Source organism: Hypanus sabinus, chromosome 19 (genome assembly GCF_030144855.1).
Source record: "Hypanus sabinus isolate sHypSab1 chromosome 19, sHypSab1.hap1, whole genome shotgun sequence".
In the NCBI taxonomy this organism is placed as follows: Eukaryota; Metazoa; Chordata; class Chondrichthyes; order Myliobatiformes; family Dasyatidae; genus Hypanus; species Hypanus sabinus.
This window is the reverse complement of record NC_082724.1, coordinates 61024682-61044314: the sequence shown is the minus strand read 5'-3', so window position 1 is coordinate 61044314 and position 19633 is coordinate 61024682. Positions and strand designations below refer to the sequence as shown.

Here is a 19633-nt window from a genome sequence, read left to right as displayed (position 1 = left end):
AACTCTTTCTATCTTAGTAGAAACGTTGTGATATATAAACTCATCTGATCTTCAGAAACACCAAATATTTTTTTTTAATTCATTTGTAAGTTGCACTGAAAGTTTCTGAAAAAAATGCAATGATAAATAATTTACAAAAGGTCAAACTACATGATAAAATATGTGGGGAGGTTCAAGGTTATCTACTTCGGAATAAAGAATCAATGAGTAGAACATTGGTTATATACAGATGACCGCCAACATTAGTGATTGGGGAGAGGAGGCTTCCTAGAAAATAGTATAACATTACTCTGTAATGTGAAGCTACATCACTAGTACACATCAAGAAATGAGAGCTAAGAACAAATTTTATATTTACATTCCTCCCCCCCCACCCCCGATAAATTCTATAAGACTGAATTTTATTCTGCACTTTAATTCTTTGGGGACTGATTTGTGAATTCTATAAAAGTAAATTTCTGTAACCCAATGGGCATAATGTACAATGAGATTACAGAATGATGCTCTAGACAGAATCTGGGTTCCTTGCACATAAAACAAAGTCTGCATACATAAAGGGAAAACAATGTGGTCTTTACTGGAATGGAGATGAAGTAAATAATTAGTTGTGTGGTAAGAGCACACCTGTACACAATTTCCCCCCTTTTATAAAGAATATGCTCATGTGGGATGCAGTTCAGAAAGTTTTGTTAGGTTGATTTTTGAGATAAAGCTGACAATGCAGAAAGGCTGAGCATTTATAAGATATGAACTAAAACATGCAAGATTTTGAGGAAGCTTAATGAATTAACTATCAACAAGTGATAGTTGAGAAATCTCAAAATTGGGTTGGAATGAGGAAAGATTCAGAATGTGTTGCCCATTTCAGATGAGGAGAAATTCTTTGTCGATCAGACTGGAGTTCTCAACCTCGAGAGCTGTGGAGGCAAAATTAATGAATACATTCACACTAATGCAGGCTGTGTTTTGGCCTATACAGTTGAGAACTCTGAGGAAAAGGCAGGGAAGGAGAGTCAAGGCCAAAATTGGATTCACTGAGGCCTTATTCAATAGACAATTGGTGCAGAAGTAGACCATTCAGCCCTTCGAGCCTGCACCGCCATTTTGAGATCATGGCTGATCATCTACTATCAATACCCGGTTCCCGCCTTGTCCCCATATCCCTTGATTCCCCTATCCATAAGATACCTATCTACCTCCTTCTTGAAAGCTTCCAGAGAATTGGCCTCCACTACCTTCCGAGGCAGTGCATTCCAGACCCCCACAACTCTCTGGGAGAAGTTTCTCCTTAACTCTGTCCTAAATGACCTACCCCTTATTCTCAAACCATGCCCTCTGGTACTGGACTCTCCCAGCATCTGGAACTTATTTCCTGCCTCTATCTGGTCCAATCCCTTAATAATCTTAGATGTTTCAATCAGATCCCCTCTCAATCTCCTTAATTCCAGTGTGTACAAGCCCAGTCTCTCTAACCTCTCTGCATAAGACAGTCCGGACATCCCAGGAATTAAACTTGTGAATCTACGCTGCACTTCTTCTACAGCCAGGATGTCCTTCCTTAACCCTGGAGACCAAAACTGTACACAATACTCCAGGTGTGGTCTTACCAGGGCCCTGTACAAATGCAAGAGGATTTCCTTGCTCTTGTACTCAATTCCCTTTGTAATAAAGGCCAACATTCCATTAGCCTTCTTCACTGCCTACTTACTGCACTTGCTCATTCACCTTCAGTGACTGATGAACAAGGACTCCTAGATCTTTGTATTTCTCTCTTACCTAACTCTACACCGTTCAGATAATAATCTGCCTTCCTGTTCTTACTCCCAAAGTGGATAACCTCACACTTATTCACATTAAACATCATCTGCCAAGTATCTGCCCACTCACCCAGCCTATCCAAGTCACCCTGAATTCTCCTAACATCCTCATCACATGTCACACTGCCACCCAGCTTAGTATCATCAGCAATTTTTCAATGCTTTCATCCAAACTGTAAACAGCTGTGGTCCCAATACCGAGCCCTGTGGCACCCCACTAGTCACCACCCGAGAAACACCCATTCACCACCACCCTTTGCTTTCTATCTGCCAAACAGTTTTCTATCCATGTCAATGTCTTCCCCCCAATGCCATGAGCTTTGATTTTACCCACCAATCTCCTATGTGGGACCTTTTCAAATGCCTTCTGAAAATCGAGGTACACTACATCCACTGGATCTCCCCCGTCTAACTTCCTGGTTACATCCTCGAAAAACTCCCAACATAATAGTCAAGCATGATTTACCCTTGGTAAATCCATGCTAGCTCGGCCCAATCCTATCACTGCTATCTAGATATGCCACTATTTCATCCTTAATAATGGACTCTAGCATCTTCCCCACCACCGATGTCAGGCTGACAGGTCAATTGTTTTCTCCCTCCCTCCTTTCTTAAAAAGTGGGATAACATTAGCCATTCTCCAATCCTCAGGAACTGATCCTGAATCTAAGGAACATTGGAAAATGATTACCAATGCATCCGCAATTTCCAGGGCCACCTCCTTTAGTACCCTAGGATACAGACCATCTGGACCTGAGGATTTGTCAGCCTTCAGTCCCATCAGTCTTCTCATCACCGTTTCCTTCCTAATGTCAATCTGTTTCATCTCCTTTGCCCATCTCCCATTTGCCCATTTGCTCATCTCCTTTCATGTCCTTTGCCCATCCATACATCTGCGAGATTGCTCGTGTCTTCCTTCATGAAAACAGATCTAAAGTACTCATTAAGTTCTTCTGCCATTTCTCTGTTTCCCATAACAATTTCACCCAATTCATTCTTCAAGGGCCCAACATTGTTCTTAACTATTTTCTTTCTCTTCACATACCTAAAAAAGCTTTTGCTATCTTCCTTTATATTCCTGGCCAGCTTGCGTTCGTACCTCATTTTTTCTCCCCGTAATGTCTTTTTAGTTAAGTTCTGTTGTTACTTAAAAACTTCCCAATCATCTGTCCTCCCACTCACCTTAGCTCTGTCATACTTCCTTTTTTTTAATACTATGCAATCTCTGACTTCCTTTGTCAACCACTGTGGCCCCTCCCCCCCCAAATCTTTCCTTCTCTGGGGGATGAACCGATATTGCACCTTGTGCATTATTCCCAAGAATACATTGCTGTTCCACTGTCTTTTCTGCTAGGCTATCTGTCCAGTCAACTTTGGCCAGCTCCCCCCTCATGGCTCCATAGCTCCCCCTGTTCAACTGCAACACTGACACCTCCGAGCTGCCCTTATCCTTCTCAAATTGCAGATAAAAACTTATCATATTATGATCACTACCTCCTAATGGCTCCTTTACTGCAAGATCGCTTATCAAATCCTGTTCATTACATAACACTAAATCCAGAATAGTCTTGTCCCTGGTCTGCTCTCATACAAGCTGTTCCAAGAATGCATCCCGTAGGCACTCTACAAACTCCCTATCCTGGGGTCCAGCACCAACCTGATTCTCCCAGTTCACCTGCATGTTGAAATCCCCCATAACTACTGCGACATTACCTTTGCCACATGCCAATGTTAACTCCCTATTCAACTTGCACCCAATATCCATGCTACTGTCTGGTGGCCTGTAGACAACACCCATTTGGGTCCTTTTGCCCTTACTGTTCCTCAGTTCTATCCACACAGACTCTACTTCTCCTGACCCTATGTCCCCCTTTGCAAAGGACTGAATCTCATTCCACACCAACAGGGCCACCCCACCCCCTCTGCCCACATTTCTGTCCCTACGATAGCACGTATAACCTTGTACATTCATTTCCCAGGTCTGATCTCCATGCAGCCATGTCTCCGTTATCCCAACATCATAGTTACCCATTCGCACCTGGGCTTCAAGCTCATCCGCCTTATTTCTGACACTTAGTGCATTCAGATATAGAATTTTTAGCCCATTTCTCCTCTCTCTGTTTGAATCGCTGCCTATTGTGCTTAACCCAGCTCCCCGAACTCCCATCAGGCTATACGCCCCTAGAATTTTGTTGTCCTTCCTAAATTTACTTATTCTTTCAATACATTTAACTCCATGTTCCGTCAGACCATCCCTCTGTACAGGAGTCCTCCTTATCACTTGTTCTGCCTCACCTTTCTCTACTACACACTTAATATTCTGGAACCATGTAGTCCCCACCTGTCCTTTATTCTTCATCTTACTATCCTCTCTCACATTCTGGATCCCCGCCCCCTGAAAATTTAGTTTAACCCCCCCCCCACCCCCAAGAAACACTAGCAAACACTAGCAAACAAATGTTAGTACCGCTCCAGTTCAGGTATAAACCATCCCTTCGGAACAGATCCCACCTTCCCTGGAACAAAGCCCAATTATCTACAAACCTGAAGCCCTCCCTCCTGCACCATCCTCTCAGCCACGTATTAATCTTTATAATTTTTCTGTTCCTTGCCTCACTCGCACGTGGCACAGGTAGCAATCCTGAGATTGTTACCCTGGAGGTCCTGCTCTTCAGCTTCGCACCTAACTCCCTGAACTCCCTACGCAGGACCCCCTCACTCATCCTATCCATGTCATTGGTCCCTACATGGACCACAACATCTGGATTCTTGCCCTCCCTCTCGAGAATAACCTGCACCCGATCTGAGATGTCTCGGACCCTGGCACCAGGGAAGCAACATACCATCCGAGACTCCCGATCTTCCCCACAAAATCTCCTATCCGCCCTCCTGACTATAGAATCCCCTATCAATACTGCTCTCTTCTCTTCCCTCCTCCCCTTCCTAGTCGAGGGTCCAACCTCAGTGCCAGAGACAGGATCACTGCAGCTTGTTCCTGGTAGGTCATCCCCACCAACAGTATCAAAAACGGTATACTTATTTTTGATGGGAACAGCCACAGGGGTGCTCTTCTCTCTCTGTCTGCTCCCCCGATTATTCGATTAAGGGGCTGGGATGGGTGCTATCACTCTTACTTCTTATGTCCTTATAATCAAGTAAATAATTTTCAAATAACTTTTCATCATAGCTTTCTACTTTTGTTGCAAGCTAAGTACCAATGAACTAACATTTCAGAATTAGAGGGAAGTTTAGGGGAGACATCAGGGTTTTTTTTAAAAAACACAAAGGGTTCTGAGTGCCTGGAATGACTTGCCAGGGATGGTGGTGGAGGCTAAAACATTAGGGGTATTTAAGAACCTCTTGGGCAGGCACATGGATGAAAGAAAAATGGAGGGTTATGGGGTAGTGTGGGTTTAGTACTTTTTTTTTAAAAAAGGATTATATGGGTCAGCACAACATGGAGGACAGAAGGGCCTGTACTGTGCAGCTTCAAGTTCCTAGGTGTCAAGATCTCTGAGGACCTAACCTGGTCCCAATGTATCAACTCAGTTATAAAAAAAGGCAAGACAGCAACTATACTTCATTAGGAGCTTGAAGAGATATGACCTGTCAACAAATACATTCAAAAACTTCCATAGATGTACCGTAGAGAACATCCTGACAGGATGCATCACTGTCTGGTATGGGGGCGGGGAGGGTGCCTACTGTACAGGACCAAAAGAAGCTGCAGAGGGTCGCAAATTTAGTCGGCTCCATCTTGGGTACTAGCCTACAATGCAGCCAGGACATCTTCAAGGAGTGGTGTCTCAGAAAGGCAGTGTCCATTATTAAAGACCTCCAGCACCCAGGGCATGCCCTTTACTCACTGTTACCATCAGGTAGGAGGTACAGAAGCCTAAAGGCACACACTCAGCGATTCAGTAACAGCTTCTTCCCCTCTGCCATCTGATTCCTAAGTGGCCATTGAATCCGTGAACTTTTTGAAAAAAATATATTATTTGTTTTTGCATGATTTTTAATCTACAAACCCCATTTCCAGAAAAGTTGGGATATTTTCCAAAATGCAATTAAAAAAATCTGTGATATGTTAATTCACGTGAACCTTTATTTAACTGACAAAAGTACAAAGAAAAGATTTTCAATAGTTTTACTGACCAACTTAACTGTATTTTGTAAATATACACAAATTTAGAATTTGATGGCTGCAACACACTCAACAAAAGTTGAACTTGGGTCCTTAAAGAATTCATTATGACTAAGTGAATTTGTCTAAACCAGTATAATTTTGGCCTACTTGCTGCATTAGAATCCCAGTCTGAAGTCCAGCAATAACTAAATGCTCATTCATTTCACAATGGAGCCAGGTGACAAACAAGAAAACTGGACTGCCTCCACTGAAGCAGAGATTACTGCTTCAGAGATCTGCGAATTACAATCATGGAGGAGATTAACTCTGTTTGTGGAAGCTTGTGTGCAAATTGCCTGCTGTATTTCCTATGCATTAACAACTGCACTTTAAAACTACTTAATAATGCCCTGAAAGGGATATGAATAATGTTCTAAAATGTAAACTACAGAGCAGCAAACTGCCAACTTCATTTCTCAGGTACACAGGCAGACAAGAGGAAAGGAGAAAAGAAAACCACGGCATCTTAAGGGTATTAGAGAACTGGACAGTTATTCCAGATAAGTACTAAGCCCCAGGTCATCATCCTTCGCCTTCATTCTAAGGGACCTCCCCTATCACATGAACCTTGAACTCTTATGTTCGTCAAATAGAAATATACTGGCTATAACAAAACACTGATTTTACAACCCAATTTGCATGTCATAATTAATCTCACACCATTCTTACATACCATTAACCAACCTTGCTTTGTAATCTTCAGGTAGACGCAGTTTGTGGCTCTGCAGAAATGGTAATAAGGAATATTACATCATAGTAGCACACAAACCTACAGCCACACTACGCCAGTGTCTATCAGTAATAAAAGATCCCCCCCTTTACCTACAACGCACAGAATGAACACCATATACAAAATTCTATGCGCCAACTGCAACAAGTATTATATTGGACAGACTGGTAGGAAGCTATCAACAAGGGTACATGAACACCAACTGGCTGTAAACCGTCATGATCAACTTTCCCTTATATCTATACCGGTTTCCCCCACTATTCGAAGGTAGAGCATTCCTATGAAATGGTTTGTAAGCCGGAATGTCGTAAAGTGAAGAAGCAATTACCATTTATTTATATGGCAAAAATTTGTGAGCGTTCGCAAACCCAAAAAATAACCTACCAAATCATGCCAAATAACACATAAAACCTAAAATAATAGTAATATATAGTAAAAGCAGGAATGTTCTGATAAATACACAGCCTACATAAAGTAGGAATACTTTTCTGCAATTATTGCTGCACTGTCCACCATAGTGAAAATCTCACGCAAGCGCTCTCAGCAGTGCTCGCGGCAAAAACACTCGGCGCAAGTGCTCTCGGCAGAAGCACTCTTTCCAGTAACCTTTAAGCTATGAAGCTGCCAAATCATACCAAATAACATAAAAATACACAGCCTATATAAACTAGAAATAATGTACGTCCAGTGCAGTTTCACTTACCAGAATTGGGAAGACAGTGAGCACACTGATGGTATGTTAGGCTGAGTCATCGGAGGTTGGGGTGATGGGAGACTGGGGTGTGATCTCATCGTTGTCTGTTTCCATCAGGGCAGGCAGGTCATCTCCTTCTATGTCTGCCTGCCTCGATGTTGAAGGTCGACTTTCGTTGTCTGCTGTGGCTGATGTGGAAGGCTTGAAAAATGACAGTATGCTTGACTGCTTAGCCTCGCTCATTTTTCTATCATACAGTTCTTTGTAAGCACTCAAACCATCCTGCAAACCTGCCCTAAACCTACATACCCTTTCAAAATTAAAGTCACATTTTTCTGCAATCATTGGAGCATTGTCAATCGCAGCGAAAATCTCACAAAATTGCTTCACGTTCAGTTCCTGGATGACTTCACTTTCGGGCCGTTTGCTACTGCGTTTGGTTTCAATTGTTATCCTTTCCTCTTCATCAGCTCTTCATTTGTCAGTTCTTGGTCATGGGATGCCAAAACCCCTTCAACATCATCTTTGTCAACTTCCACAAACCCTTAGCCAAACTCACTGTATCCTTACTTTGTTCACCACAATCAAAACATTTTATTATGTTTGGTTTTACACTAAGTGTAACACCCTTACACGCTCTTTTAGGCTTTTCTGATACCTTAGAACTCATCTTGCTAATGGATGTACAAAATAAATCGACATAAAGCACAGATGCCGCTCAGGCTGTGTTTAAGCAATGCCGGCCAGAATGCAGCTCCGGGGGAGGAGGTTGGCTGCTCGGCGTGCATGCTGCCCCTTTTCGCACACTACGTTTTTTCGTAACAGTGAAAACACCTTCTGTTGGTGAAAACAGGTAACTAATGTAGGTCTTTCATAACAACGAGGTGTCATAAAGTGAATGTTCGAAAAACATTGCGACAGCAAAGCGCATCAATTTGACTGGACCAATGTCACTATCCTGACACACAGCTGGGTAGCAGTGTGAAATGTGAGGAGGATGTTTGAGAATGCAGGGTGACTTTGACAGGTTGGGTAAGTGGGCAGATGCATGGCAGATGCAGTTTACTGTGGATTAATGTGAGGTTATCCACTTTGGTGGCAAGAACAGGAAGGCAGATTACTATCTGAATAGAGTCAAGCTAGGAAAGGGAGAAGTACAATGAGATCTAGGTGTCCTTGTTCATCAGTCACTGAAAGTAAGCATGCAGGTACAGCAGGCAATGAAAAAAGCTAATGGCATGTGGGCCTTCATAACAAGGGAAGTTGAGTATAGGAGCAAAGAGGTCCTTCTGCAGATGTACAAGGCCCTGGTGAGACCACACCTGGAGTACTGTGTGCAGTTTTGGTCTCCAAATTTGAGGAAGGACATTCTTACTATTGAGGAGGTGCAGCGTAGATTCACAAGGTTAATTCCCGGGATGGCAGGACTGTCATATGTTGAAAAATTGGAGTGACTGGGCTTGTATACACTGGAATTTGGAAGGATGAGAGGGAATCTGATTGAAACATAAGATTATTAAGGGATTGGACACGCTAGAGGCAGGAAACATGTTCCCGATGTTGGGGGAGTCCAGAACCAGAGGCCATAGTTTAAGAATAAGGGGTAGGCTATTTTTAGAACAGAGTTGAAGAAAAACTTTTTCACCCAGAGAGTTGTGGATCTGTGGAATGCTCTGCCTCAGAAGGCAGTGGAGGCCAATTCTCTGGATGCTTTCAAGAAAGAGTTAGATAGAGCTCTTAAAGATAGCGGAGTCAAGGTATATGGGGAGCAGGCAGGAACGGGGTACTGATTGTGGATGATCAGCCATGACCACAGTGAATGGCAGTGCTGGCTCAAAGGGCCGAATGGCCTACTCCTGCACCTATTGCCTATCCTAGGCCAAGCCCAAGAATTCTTTCAGGTTTTGTTGTCCACACAGAAATCTATCAACAAGCATGTTGAAATGAACCCAGTTTACATCCCACTTCGGTGTCAAGTTGTCAGTCTAGAGCCAAGTGCCTATTCGCACCTGATTACACGTGTCTGTCAATGAGAACGACGTTAATCCTACATAATGGTCAACTAACACAACTAACAATGTTAATAGTTAACACTGTCAACTAACAATGATCTCCTAACTGAATTTTTAACAAACCAATCGTAGATTACATAATCAGTAACCAACAGAAATGGCACATATACCCATATACACACACACACAAATGGACTCATAACAGGACACATAAAAGACGAGCAATGTAGACCACCTATATTTCATTCGAAGTTGCACTGATGAAGTTGCCTAGCTGGGTAATGAAACGTCTGCAAGCTAAAAAGCCAGCTCGCAAGGCACTCAACAGTAACATCCTCAACCCGAGCTACAGATCTTTTCCAACATCTTAAAGGAATATTTCTTCAGTATTCTCTGCATGGGACATCCCTTTCCAAAACTAAATAACATCATCTCTGAACCCAACAATTCCAAAATTTGCCCAGCAGCTTCTCATCCTTCACAGGTTTCAATATCCAAAATGCTATTCCCCATGAGTTAACCCTATACTTAACCTGTCAATCACCCACCCATGTTGACCTGCTTGAATCTCCAATTATCCTTTCATCCCTATTCCTTTCTTGGAGGGAACACATTTAGCACATTCAGCAACATTTATCCACCCCATCTTCCTCTCACATGACTTCCCTCTTGTGGATCGATAGCCACCATGCCTTCTGTTTCCTGCACCACACTCTGGTATTCCTCCTTACACCTTTATGCCTCTTCTTCAAAACTCATCTTGTTCACCAGACCTCTGGTTACTGTCTTGACCTGCCAACTGTCTTTAGCCATTGGACACTTTCTGTTAATGTACATTACATTGATGCAAACTTTTATCATGTCTTGGAATTGTTGCACTAGTACCTTAAGTGCATTCAGATGTAGATGTAGTGTGCTTGAATGACTAGACCTTTTGAGGTACTGCAGTTATATTAAGTTGTAGCAAGAGGAATTTGCATGGAATGGTAACTAGGATATCACAACATTGACCCTGGCATATTACACACGTGTATTTGAGCAGAGGATACTATACAATTTCCGTTCCTTGGATTCAGATCGCATGCGATTTAGCTGTTGTTTGTGGCAGCGCAAGCTCCAAGGGTTGAAGCTGATCTTCTCTGAAATCAGTGTACTATTGCTGTCCAGCATCTGGAAGGGAATGTCAGATGAAATCTGTAATTCCATCTTTGGACTCTTCATCTCCTGAGAGCTATGGGAAAAACCAGAGAGCTATTAACATCGTAAAGTGAGGAGACAGTGATTCATTTATCCGACAATTTAACCAACACTTCTACACATTAATTAAACATGGGACTGGGATCTTTCTAGATATGTTGATCTAATGGAATCACTGCAATGAGTTATTAATTTTTAACTTAAATGATACAGCATTGAATTGGGCCTTTTGGCCCTTTAAGCTACATTGCCCAGCAACCCCAGCCTAATCACAAAACAATTAAAAAAAAGACTAATTAACCTAGTAACTAGTATGTCTGGATTGTGGGAGAAAACCACATATATTCCACAGTGAGGTATTAACTCCTTACAGAAGATGCCAGGATTGAACCCTGAACTCCGATGCCCCGAGCTATAATAGCGTTGCACTAACCATTATGCTACTGTGGCATCCTAGATAAGAAATGACATCCCACACTACAATAATTCACATCATTCCATACTTGGATTACTGTTTTTCTTTATTAAATGCACATTTATTGCACCAAAAGTTTAAATACTTTAGCTGCTCTGTGAAGAATGTGCATCTTAAATGCCAAGTTAATGGCAACTCGAATTGGTCACACCCAATGCCTGAGTAGTATTCACTTCATGTCAGCCTCCTTAACTGTAAGGCCTGCTGCCTTACTTACTGTGCATCAAGGCAGCTGAATTGAACTAATTTACATGCCTTGCAACTACTTACATAATCTTTGCAACTCATCTTCATGTGTTCAGGACAATACCAACACACTGTCAAGTATGCTATGGGAGTCTTAATTTCTTCAAATGTTTGCCTTAAGTTTCAATTACCTTCACAATGATAGCAAATGGTGTCACATGCTGAAAGTTACTGTCCACATGCAGCTGTGGAAGTAAACAATTTCAAACAGAATTCAGAACAACACCTTGATTCTATTACTTATTCATGCAACCACTGTCAGAATTCTTTTCATTAAAGCAGAAACTTTGCTGTCTTTCTGAGCAATGACCACAAGCCATGCTGCCCCATGACATGCAAATTCACTTCCCATCAACCCCAAATTCTCAAAGCCAATGCCTACTAGCAGATTTGCTCTAACAGCTGGGGTTTTCTGTACTGAGAGTTTTAACTATTGTGGCTAAGGCACAGAAATGTCATATAGCCCTCTGGCCAAGCTGTATGTTATGGTATTCCCTTGGACTGCCTTCTCCATCTGCTTACCTAGATCCTTTAAATACACACTGTGGTCACTTTATTTGGTACACCTGCTCATAAATACAACTATCTAATCAGCCCAAAATATCACAGCAACTCAATGCAAAAAAAAACATGGTCAAAAGGTTCAGTTGCTGTTCAGGCCAAACAGAATGGGGAGGAAACGTAAACTAAGGGACTGACTGTGCCTGATGGGGTTTGAGTACCTCAGAAACTGCTCTCTCCTGAGACTTTCACGCACAACAGTTTACAGGGAATAGTGAAAAAATCCCCCCAAAAAATCAAGTGGCAGTTCTGTGGGCAAAAATAACTCATGAATGACAGGTCAGAGGAGAGAGGCCAGACTGATTCAAGCTGACAAGAGAGCAACAGCAACTCAAATAACCATGCATTCCAACAATGTTGTGCAGAGGAGCATCTCTGAATACAAAACAAGTTGACCTTTGAAGTGGATGGGCTACTGCAGTAAAAGATGATACTGGGTTCCACTCATGTACCCAATAAAATGGCCACTGAGTGTATCTGCACCACCTGTCTCAATTGGAGATACTAAGTACAGACATTCTTTCACAAATGGAATACCATCATCCTCCTCAAACTTCAGTCTAGTGTTCCTAGCATTTCTCTAAAGTGCACCAATTAACAACTAACAGATTTAAAACCTCTCTTCACTAAATAGCTCATTTCTTCATATATGAAGAAATACAAAGGAACATTCATTGCATTGAAAGCCAATTGCCCCACCATTCTTGTGTGTCAGAAGTACTATAGATACAGTCATAGAGGAACTATAAAAGGATTAACAAATATTAAATACTGGAGAATGCGCAGGACAATCACAAATCAATGCAACGTTACAAACATATTTCATTAACCTCATAAATATTAATACAGTACCACCTAAGTAATCCCAGTGTTAGTAGCAGCTTCTACTGAGCCTTATGTCTGCATCCACACTGTACCCTACTAATATCATAGTGACAGTAACGCAACCTGGTACAAATAACAGCCTGATGGCCTCCACCATTTTACCACAATGTCCCTCTGTAACAGACTCCCCGATACTGTTAAGCTTTTAATCGTGTCCTTTAATGACCTATCTTCATACATCACTTTTTTCACACTTTTAAAAACTTGGTTTGGGGTATGAGCATCACTGGCAAGACCAACTTTTGCTGCTATCGAAAATGCTCTCGGTAACGTAGTGGCAAAACACCTTCAACAGCTCAAGCCCTTCTGTTATCTTGTTTTTGTTATGCAGATACTTTCAAGATTAGAAAAAGAATACTTATATTTTACCAAGTTGGGATGGTTTATGATATAGCAAAGTGTGGAGATTGTTTATGTTCCCATGGAATTGCTGTGCTTGTCTTCTTGCTGAAAATAGCTTGGATTTGGAAGGTACAGCTGAATTAGCCTAGGCACCTAGTGGCATTTTATAAATGGTGCACTTCAGCCAGAGTGTACCAATGGGAGAGAGAATCAATGTTACGATGATGGATGCAGAAACACTTAAAGTGAGTGTTTCCATCTCATCTATGCCCCTCAATTTTGTTTACCTCAGGTTCCCCTCAAACTTCTCAGCTCTGAAACAAGCCCAGCTTACCCATGCAACATCTTGGCGAATCTCTTCTGCATCCTCTCTAGGGCAATCATGTCTTCCCTATAGTCAAGCAAACAGAACTGGATATACTACCGGTTGAGTACTCCTATTGTAAATGCTTGGGGCCAGAGGTGTTTCGAATTTTTTCGGATTTTGGAATATTTGGAACAATTTACAATGATCAATTAACCTACTTAACCTGTACCACTTTGGACTATTGGAGGAAACCGGATCACGTGCAGAAAATCCATGCGCAAACAGTAAGAAGGTATAAACTTTCTTACAGAGGATGCTGAAAATCGAACTCTGAACTCTAACACCCCAAGCTGTAATAGCATTGCACTGATCACTATGCTAGCTTCGCGCCCCAATTGGCAATAATGATTCAAACTGAAGTGCAAACCTATCATATTCAGCAACATAACTGTTGCCTAGCTAAAAACGTTTTGTTATAAACTTTAAAAAAATAAGTTTTGTGAATCTCTCAGCAATGTAACAAAATAGCTTTCATATTTCATGTGGCTATTAAAATCGGTATTAAAACTTCATTCTACAAATATTAAAAGAAACTAAATATAGCAACCCAATGTTACATTCTAGAAAACTGTCCATATTGCCACTTTCTGTAATAGAAGCTATGCCATCTGCACTTGCATCAGGAAATGTAAATTAAGGAATTATGTACTTCTTTTCCCTCCTCTCATTAATTTTGTAGGAGTAATACTTTAAATGTGCACCCAAATTTTTTGTTAGTGATTTCTGAATTCCCCAAGGGTAACTTTCTGTTACCTGAACTCAATAATGAGGGAGTTATCTTAGACAAAAGTGTTCTTGTTTAGGCATGATTGAGCTCTGACCTAGCACAATGCCTGCTTTATATTAATCATTTTTCTTTTTGTTATAAAGGGACTTTGGGAGTACAATGGAACTGAAAGAAATCAATGGGACAAAAGTGATTTATGAAATAGCATTCACTACAGGTAAGTTGCAAAAATGGTGATGATAAACAATGACAAATCAGAAGACAGCTATTTAAAGGTTGGAACTAAACATAGCAGAGCCAAACAAGCATGTAAAGCATTTGGCAACAAATGAATCTAAGAAAATGCTTAATGTTGCATCTTCATGTTCAAGATGCAGAGTTCTTGGAGATGGCAATGAGCACTACAAATCAAGTTCAGTCATCATTATTAGCAAGGAATTGCTTTCCCTGAACCCTCTCCATGCAATTTGTTCTTAGGGTATTACCGTTTGCACTGCAATTGAATTCAGCTGCCTCCACAAGATCGGGCTCAGACCAATTTTTCCCAGAACACAAAAGTAGAATCATATTGTTTTTACAAAATTTTGTGTCTCCCCCCCCCCCCATAAAAACATTTGAGAGACAACTTAATAGGTGAGCCTCAATCAACGTGAGGCATCATCCGTAGTTGACGCAGCATAAGGTGCTTTTTTTACTCTTTCTCAGCAGGCTGTAATTGTGGGCCGGCCATTGAGTGAGCGGATAGTGTTAGTGGTTCAGCTTTTGCCCAACAGACTTAGGCGAGAACAAACTTGGGCCAAGCACAGGCAGAGGTTAAACAAACTTCTACAAAGTTGTTTTTTGTTAATAGGTGGCTAGTGTACTGAGAATGGAGGTAGTGGTATGTTTTTTGTATGAAATGTAGCAACTCTGGGAGAACTCCAGTCTCCCTGGTAACTAAATCAGCACCGTGCATCAAGCTGCAATTCCTTAGAGACCATTAGGGAACTGGTGCTGTACCTCACTAGCCTTTGGCTCATACTGGAAGATGAGGTCGTATTAGATTGGAGCTACAGGAGATAGTCACCCCCACGTTGTAGGAGGCAGGTACTTGGGTGACTGTCAGAAGAGGGAAAGGAAATAGGCAGTTAGTGCAGAGCAACTCTGAGGCCATTTAGCATCCTGCTTTGGACCCTGTTGAGAGTGGGTTAATGACCTACTGGGGGAAGATGCAGCAACCAGATCTCTGGAACAGAGTCTGGCTGTGGCTCAAAAGGGAAGGGGAGAGAAGAGTGCAATAGTGATAGGAGATAGGAGATTCCATAATTAAAGGAACACAGGGAAGAAATCTAACGAAGGGTCTCAGCCTGAAACGTTGACTGCTCATCTCAGTTGATGCTGCCCGACCTGCTGAGTTCATCCAGCTTGTTTGTACGTGTTGATCTGACCACAGCATCTGCAGTATACTTTGTGTTTAAAAGGAAGAAATTTTGTGGATGAGAAAGAGACACCCAGCTGGTACACTGTTCCCCAGGTGCCAAGGTCAGGGATGACTTGATTGGGTCTAAGTCATTCTAAAGGGGTGGGGGGGGGGCAGGGTGAACAGCTAGAAGTCATGGTACATATTGGTTCTAATGACATAGGTAGGAAACGGTAGGAGGTACTGAAGAAATAATATAGGGAGTTAGGTAGAAAGACAAAAAGCAAGACCAGCAGAGTAGTAATCTCCAGAGTACTGCCTGTGCTAAGTGCCAGTGAATATGATTTGGCAGATAAATGCATGGCTGAAATATTGGTGCTGGGGACTGGGTTTCAGATTTCTGCATCACTGAGATCCCTTCAGGGGAAGCTATGACCTATACTTAGAGGATGGATTATACCTGAACCAGAGATGACCTGTATCCTTGCAGACAAGTTTCCTAGATCAGTTAGGAAGGACTTAAACTAATTTGGCAAGGATATAGGAACTGGAGTGAAAGGGCTGAGGATGGGGTAGTTGGTGTACAACAAGATGCAGTATGTAGTGAAACTGTGAGGAAGGACAGGCAGATGACAGGGGAAAATTGCAGTTAGTGGCACAAGCTACAGCATAACAGGGGGGCAAAATCTAAGAGTGATGAATACAGGACTGAAAGTGTTATATTTGAATGCATGCAGTAAATGGAATAAGGTAGATGATCTTGCAGTGCGGTTAGAGATTGGTAAATATCACGTTGTGAGCATCAGTGAGTTGTGGCTGAAAGAAGATAATAGTTGGGAGCTTAACATCCAAGGATACACATTGTATTAACATGATAATATATAGGAGCAGAATTAGGAAATTTGGTCCATCAATACTGCTCCACTATTTCATTGTGGCTGATCCATCATTTCTCTCAGCCCCAATCTCCTCTCCCCCACCCCCAACCCAATGTATCCATTCATGTCCTCATCAATCAACCAATCAAGAATCTATCAACCTCTGCCTAAACAAACAGATCTGGCCTCCATAGCTGCCTGTGGTAACAAATTCCACAGATTCAGCACTCTCTGGCTAAAGAAATTCCTCTTCATCACTGCTCCAAAAGGACTACGCTCTATTCTGAGGCCGTGTCCATAAGCAACCACAGGCAACACCCGCTCCACATTCACTCTATCAAGGCCTTTTACCATTCAATAGTTTTTGATTAGGTCACCCCTCATTCTTCTGAATTCTAGTGAATACTGGTCCAGAACCATCAAACACTCTTCCTATAACAAGCAGTTCAATCCTCTAATCATTTTGTGAACCTCCTTTGAACCATCTCCATTTTCAGCATATACTTTCTAAAATAAAGGGTCCAGAACTACTCATGATACTCAAAGTGGGGCTTCAACATTGCTTTATAAAGTCTCTTTGCTTTTTATATTCTAGTATTAAAAGGACAGGCAGGTAGGCAGAAGGGATGGTGTAGCTATGTTGATTAAAAAAAAACGAAACCAAATACTTAGAAAGGTGACATTAGTTACAAATATAAAACAAAATAATTGACACTACAAACATTCACCCCTTTCAAGTCAGTATTTAGCAGATGCACCTTTTGAGGCAATTACAGCCTTGAGTCTGTGTGGATAGGTCTCCAACAGGCTTGCACATCTGGACACTGCAATATTTCCCTATCCTTCTTTACAAAGCTGCTCAAGCTCTGTCAGATTGCATGGGGGATTGTGAGTGAACAGTCTTTTTCAAGTCCAGCCACAAATTCTCAATTGGATTGAAGTTCAGACTCTAACGTAGCCACTCCTGGACGTTAACTTTGTTTTAAGCCATTCCTGTGCAGCTTTGGATTATGCTTGGAGTCACGTTTGCTGGAAAACAATTCTCCCAAGTCACAGTTCTCTTTTTTACCCTTACAGGCTTTCCAGGGCTTTGAAGCATCCCCACAGCATGATGCATTCACCATCATACTTCACAGTAGGGATGGTGTGTTTTTGATGATGTGCAGTGTTTGGCTTATCCCAAACAGTGTTTAGTCTAATGGCCACAATTTTTGGTTTCATCAGGCCATAGAACCTTCTTCCAGCTGACTTTAGAGTCTCCCACATGCCTTTTGGCAAACTTCGTAGAGATCTGTTTTCACTTTGACACAAAAAAAGTCTTTTTCTGTTGATCAGTGTTAAAAAAGCTAAATTAAATCCACTGTGACTCAATGTCATAAAACAATAAAACATGAAAACTTGAGGGGGGGGGGTGGGTGAATACCTCTTATAGACACTGTAAATTCTAAAGATGTAGAATCCTTGTGGGTAAAGTTGAGAAACTGCAAAGGTACAATGATTCAGGCCTTTGAACAGTAGCCAGGATGTGGGCTATAGAATTACAATGGGTAGATAGAAAAGGCATGTAAAAAGGGCAATATAATGATAATCATGGGGGATTTCACTATATAGATAGATTAGAAAAATCAGGTTGGTGCTGGATTCTAAGAGAGGGAACTTAGAATGCCTATGTATTTGCTTTTTGGAGCAATTTATGGTTGAGCCCACTATCAGAACAACAGTTCTAAATTATGTGGCATTTCTGGGGAAATTCAGAAGATGCAGTAAAATAAAGGGAGGATGAGGCAACCATGGCTGTCAAGTCAATGACAGCATAAAAGCTAAACAGAGGACATCTAATATAGCAAAAATTAGTGGGAAAGTGGAGGAGTGGGAAGCTTTTAAAGACTAACAGAAGGCAACTTAAAAAAAATGAAATATGAAGGTAAGCTAGTCAATACCATAAAAGGTACAAAACAATAGATATATAAAGAGTGAAAGAGAGTGGATATTAGACCGAGGGAAAATGGTGCTGAAGAGGTGGTAATGGGGACAAAGAAGTGGCAGACAAGCTGATTAAGTATTTGGCATTAGCCTACACTCTGGAAGACAAACAGAATGCCAGAAATACGAGTATATCAGGAGGTGGAAATGAATGTCAACATTATATGTCAATATTATTAAGACGGTGGTGCTTGGGAAGCTGAAAAGTTGGAAGGAAGGTAGGTAAATCACCTGGACCAGATGGACTATACCCTAGGGTTTGGAAAAAAGGTAGCTGAAGAGATTGTGGAAGCATCGCTTAATAATCTTTCAAGAATCACTAAATTCAGGAGTGGTTCCAGGGACAAAAAATTACAAATGTCACTCCACTCTTTAAGAAGGGAGGAAGGTAGAAGAAAGGAAATTATATGCCAGTAAGCCTAACCTCAGAGGTTGGAAAGAAACTGGAGTTTATTATTAAGGATGAGGTTTTGGAGTACTTGGAGGCACATGATAAAATAGGCCAAAGTCAGCAAGGCTTTCAAAAGGGGTAATCTTGCCTGACAAATCTGTTGGAATTTTTTAAGGAAATAACAGAGATAAAGAAGGGTCAGTGGATGCTGTTTATTTGGATTTTCAGAAGGACTTTAAAAAAGTGCAACACGAGGCTGCTTAATAAGATAAGAACCAATGGGGTATTACAGAAAAGCACTAACATGGATAGAAGGCCAGCTGACTGGCAGGAGACCAAGTGTGTGAATAAAGGGGGCTTTTCAGGTTAGCTACCAGTAAGTAGTGGTACTCAATTTCCCTCGGGATCAATAAAGTATGTTTGTCTGTCTTAGGGGTTAGTGTTAGGACTGCTTCTTTTCAACATTATATGTCAATGATTTGGATGAAGTAATTGATGCCAAGTTTGTGGAAGATATGAATAAGGTAAAGGGGCAGGTAGTGTTGAGGAATCTGGGTGTCTGCAGAAGGACTTACACAGACTGGGGGAAATGGGTAAAGAAGTGGCAGATAGAATATTAGTGTAGGGAAGTGTATGGTCATGCACTTTACCAGAAGGAATAAAAGCATTGACTATTTTCTAAATGAGGAGAATATGGAATTCACATTCAGGATTAACTTGCAGGTGGAAAGAGAGGCAAAGCT

General features: G+C 41.5%; 1 protein-coding gene across 1 annotated transcript in view; it reads right to left on the bottom strand.

Annotated features, from left to right (window-relative positions):
- The window catches only part of ip6k1 (inositol hexakisphosphate kinase 1), a 117054-nt gene that overhangs the window by 15683 nt on the left and 81738 nt on the right, over positions 1 to 19633 (bottom strand). Inside the window, exon 4 of the mRNA XM_059944527.1 lies at positions 10489 to 10670. Within this exon, the coding sequence (XP_059800510.1) occupies positions 10489 to 10670 (182 nt within the window). The remainder of the gene's footprint in view (positions 1 to 10488; positions 10671 to 19633) is intronic.